The sequence below is a fragment of the Morone saxatilis genome, unplaced genomic scaffold, assembly GCF_004916995.1.
Source record: "Morone saxatilis isolate NCDOM2014 unplaced genomic scaffold, NCSU_SB_2.0 Contig2, whole genome shotgun sequence".
NCBI lineage: Eukaryota > Metazoa > Chordata > Actinopteri > Moronidae > Morone > Morone saxatilis.
The window spans coordinates 10,951,886-10,956,416 of record NW_023339762.1 but is presented as its reverse complement, the minus strand read 5'-3'; the positions used below and the strand labels follow the sequence as shown (position 1 = coordinate 10,956,416).

Sequence of the window (4,531 nt, the reverse complement as noted above, 5' to 3'; positions counted from 1 at the left end):
CACTACATTTCTTCTGTACTACTGTGTAAACTTGAATTTCTCCCATGGGGGATCAATAAAGGAACATCTTATCTTATCTTATCTTAAGGCTGAAGATGAGTAGAAATTAAATGAGACTGTTCCTCTGGACAGAAACAAATAAGAGAAACAGTGAAACAAAAACATCCACAGTCTCTCTTCTCTGCCCTCAGAGAGGGCACAACTATTAGAAAAATTTTTAATTTGGCTCTGAGAAAGACAGAGGTTGCTGTGCAAGAGGCTTTGTCTTCAATTTTTGAGTGTATACACAACTAACCAAGAAGTATGGGCATGTTTTTCAGTTATAAAATCTGGGTCTGTTTATCTGGATGTGTTTGTAGGTCCTTCAGGGTCTGGACTACCTCCACACTAAATGTAAAATCATCCACACGGACATCAAGCCAGAGAACATCCTGATGTGTGTAGATGACGCCTTTGTAAGGCGTATGGCCATGGAGGCAACCGAATGGCAGAAAGCTGGAGCCCCCCCGCCATCTGGATCAGCAGGTACACACAAAAACACTCACACTAGGTGTATTTTAAAGAAAATAGTATAGTATAGTATAGTATAGTATAGTACAGTATAGCATAGTATATATAATATTAAATAACTCGTAGTTTCCAGTCTTAATGCTAAGCTAAGCTAAACGGCTGCTGGCTGTAGCTACATATTTGGCATATAGGAACGAGTGGGGTTGATGTCACCAAACTCTCACCAAGATTAACCAATGAAGGTAATTCTCGAAATATCTTTTAATGTTTTTTCTTAACATCTTTTCCCAGAATTTTGCAACCAAATTTTCATTTATTTCACTTGGGTAATTTAAAGGTGAAATAAAAAAAACACATCAAAACTAAACATTCAAGAGTAACATCTTACTTAGCAGCAGCATAGCGCCACAAAGATACAGCATGCAGTGAAGTCGTGGGGTTAGTGTTTTAGTTAGCAAGGTGTGTAGCTTCTTAATCAAAATTTTGATTTTAGCTAAAAGGGGAAGGTTACAGTACATGTGGTAGATTAACATTTCTTTTTCCTAAAAAAGAATTGGTATCAATAATGTAATTTTTTTTCTCTCTAAATGATCATGTTTAATATTGAAGTGTTCAGTAAAGAAACAGGATTTACACAGAAGCCTCCTCAGTTTCTTGCATTTTTTGTACCACACAGAGACATTTCTTACTTTTTCATCTCCTGTCACCAAGTTCCCCCACAGAAAAAAATCAAGTTCTTAAAGAACTGTCTTGAAAAACTCGACATGAACCTTGTCCTCTCGGTGAACTCCCCCCCATGAGCTGTCAATTGCTTGCATCAACTGAAGGAGTCTTTTTCAGCCTTAGGGTAACCAATTATACTGCTTACATTTCTACAAAATTAAATTTAGGCACAAGACCATCAACTGTCAAAACAGGTGGTGATAAAATCTGCCTGTGACTGAAGAGGCAAAATAAATAAAAGGTTTTATTGGCATGTGCGCAAAGTGTCTTTTATTTTTGCTTCTGCTAGATTGAAGCTACGTAGGACAAAAATAGCAACATACTTGTACTGGTATACAATGCTGGTATAACGTATACGTTTATTTAGCAATATTTTGGTGTTCAGAAAATACTGTTTGATATGTTATTTTACTTGCTGAGCTGTTGAGCTGGAAACCCTTAGTAGATGACACAACAATCAATCAGTCAATGCTAAAATTAATCTTCTGTGCACCACTTTGTCTGTTGAGAATGCATATTAAGAGATTGTTCATGGAAAATGGAAAATACAAGTACATACAAGAGTGTGTTGGGAAATGAGCAGGACTCAAAAGGATTTAAGCAGGACTTAAAGATATTTTTATATATATTAAGTATCACTCTACTGTAACTCTTTTCAGGTTTATCCAAATGTTGATTGGTCTCAGATGATTCAGGTGAGAGAAGACTACTGTCCTATATAGGAGCTACCATTCTCACGCATGAGAAGAATAAGCCATGAATATTATGGATCTGGGACAAGCAAATTAAGGCTGTGGGAGTGTGAAAGATCTTTTTCTTCATTTGTTTGCAGTTCTCTCACTGCACCTACAGAACGTGGACAAAACCTAATGATTTTCTTTTCCAGACGAGTAACGATATTGAACATACCGTGAACTCGGCTGTGTGGCGGATTGATGTTGGTGACACTTTGAAGCCTCTGATTTTTGTTGTTTTTCTTTCTGTCTGTCAGTTAGCACAGCCCCCCAGCTCAAACCGGTGAGTACAACAGATGTGAGTATGAAATGAGAGGAATGCACACACACACAAACATAAACACACATACACACACAAAGTCAAAAACAAGGTACATACAGCATGTCACACTGTTTTGGTGTGATCTCCATGATAGCTAGAGATACAGGGAGGCTACTGAGTGCATCATAATATTTGGAAGCAATATTTAAAATGTCTGTTGGACTTTATATTCCATTTTTGCCAATAGAGCCTCCTTAATGTTACACACTGGACCTTTAAGTATCTTTAATAAATAGAGTTTCAGTAAAATTAGAAAATGTGTTTCTTTGCATGTCCCTGTCAGAGAAACGTGATTAAAATAAATTATTTCACTATAGCTGTGCTGATGACAAAATAGGCAACAATCATAGTAAAAGCTCATAAAAAACATCCTCAGTTACTCCAAAACTCAGCTAATCTGCATCATCAGGACTGTGTGGGTGAGGTTTGATCAGACTTGATTGACACTGGTCTGAAAATAGGAGCAAACAGGCCCACAACTCTCAGCAGACTATGATTCAAATGTTGCTAATCCTGCACTGAAGAATGTGGCATCACCTTTTTCCAAGTCCCGCCCACTCCAAATCAGCAAACAAAGCACAAACAGAAACAGAAATGAGAAAATATGTTTTCCTGGGGCCTCTAAGAAGTGAGAGAATTTACTTACCCTATAAATGAACATTTGATCCCTCAGTTTAGCTGAAAAATTAAAAATGTTGTTGTGGTTTTCATTGGACAGCAATGATGTGCTCTGATATTTATTATCAATATACAGTGGACATGTTAGTGGACACTACATAACCAAACATTCAAATAACTATCAACATGTTTATTCTTTAAATACCTCCCATTTGTGGTTTTTGCCTCCCCTGTGACGCTCCCTCTTCCTTTCTTGTCTCATTTTTTGTCCCAGGTGGGGAAGATCTCCAAGAACAAGAAGAAGAAGCTGAAGAAGAAACAGAAGCGGCAGGCAGAGCTGCTGGAGAGGAGGATGCTGGAGATCGAAGCCCTGGAGAGAGAGGCCGAGAAGAGGGAGGAGAAAGCCAAAGAAGGAGGAGAGAAAGGGGAGCATGAACACAACCTGTCTTCACCACTGCAGCTGCCGCCACCGCAGCTGGGCCCTAGCATGGCCCTGGGAGAGAGCGACGAGGATGATGATGATGAGGAGGATGGGGAAGATGAGGAGGAGGAGGGAGGAGAGAGGGAGAGGCCCATCAGGTTGACTAATCATACATGTGAGTCATGTGATCCGAGGAGTTTTCCCCAGTTTGAGTGCTGTGGTCCTCAGGGCGACAGATATATAACGTTATTAAAATCAGATATCCTCAATGAATGCTGTTCACCCTTAATATGACAAGTATAGTATGATGCATGGGATTTGATAATTGATGAATATGTATTTTACCCCTGGGTGAATTTCTCATTTGTTTCGCAGAACTGAAATGAACTTGAGTAACTTCAGTCTAACCACCAGGCTAGCCTCATGAAACGTAAAAAATAAAATATTCTCTGTTGGAAGGTTCAGTCCAGAAATGTTGGTCGTGGTTTCAGCTTCAGATAGCTCATATTGGTTCAATCCTGTCTTTGACCTTTGTCTCTTTGTAGGAATCTACGGGTATTCTACTTTGCATTCATTGTTATTTTTAGTTCATTTAACATACTTAATGCTTAATTATTCCTTATTTATTGAAACTGTGTGGTGTACAATCCTTTCTTTCTCTAAGTGAAATGCACTGTGGAGGAACAGTGAGCAACATATTTAGATTATCCTGTACTTCTTACTGTATTGACGTTATTAACAATTAGGAAGGTGAAGGTGGTAAAAGCAAGTGGCTCCAACAGATCTGCAGCATGAGTGAGTGTGTGAGTATGTGTATGCAGGTTTGTGCCGTCTGTCTGTGAATGAATAGGAGGTGGATTGGCTCCAACCATCAGCCCACGCTAGTCCCACTGTGTATGGGAGGCTAGGCTGATTCACAAAAAACAAAAAAACAGTCTTTCTCTGTCTCCCCACCTTCCGTCTCTTTCATTGTCTCTTTTGCCTTCTCCGATCTTTATTCTCTTTTTGTTTTCCTCACTGCCTACACCATATCTCCTTCCCGTCCACCTCCTCTCTTAACAGTTTTTCCTGCACTCTGTCCATGTTAGGCGCAGCACCTCCCCAGGAGCAGAGCGAGGCGCCCCGCATCACTGACGACGACCCCAATGAGGAGGAGGAGGAAGAGGAGGACGAGGAAGAGGAGGACGAGGAGGAGGAGGAACC

General features: G+C 39.9%; 1 protein-coding gene across 1 annotated transcript in view; it reads left to right on the top strand.

The window, feature by feature from the left end:
- srpk2 (SRSF protein kinase 2) overlaps window positions 1–4,531 on the top strand; it is a gene marked incomplete at its 5' end in the record, with an annotated part of 20,658 nt that overhangs the window by 6,830 nt on the left and 9,297 nt on the right. Inside the window, 4 exon segments of the mRNA XM_035664836.1 lie at window positions 360–525; window positions 2,225–2,250; window positions 3,182–3,503; window positions 4,417–4,531. Coding sequence (XP_035520729.1) covers window positions 360–525; window positions 2,225–2,250; window positions 3,182–3,503; window positions 4,417–4,531 — 629 coding nt within the window.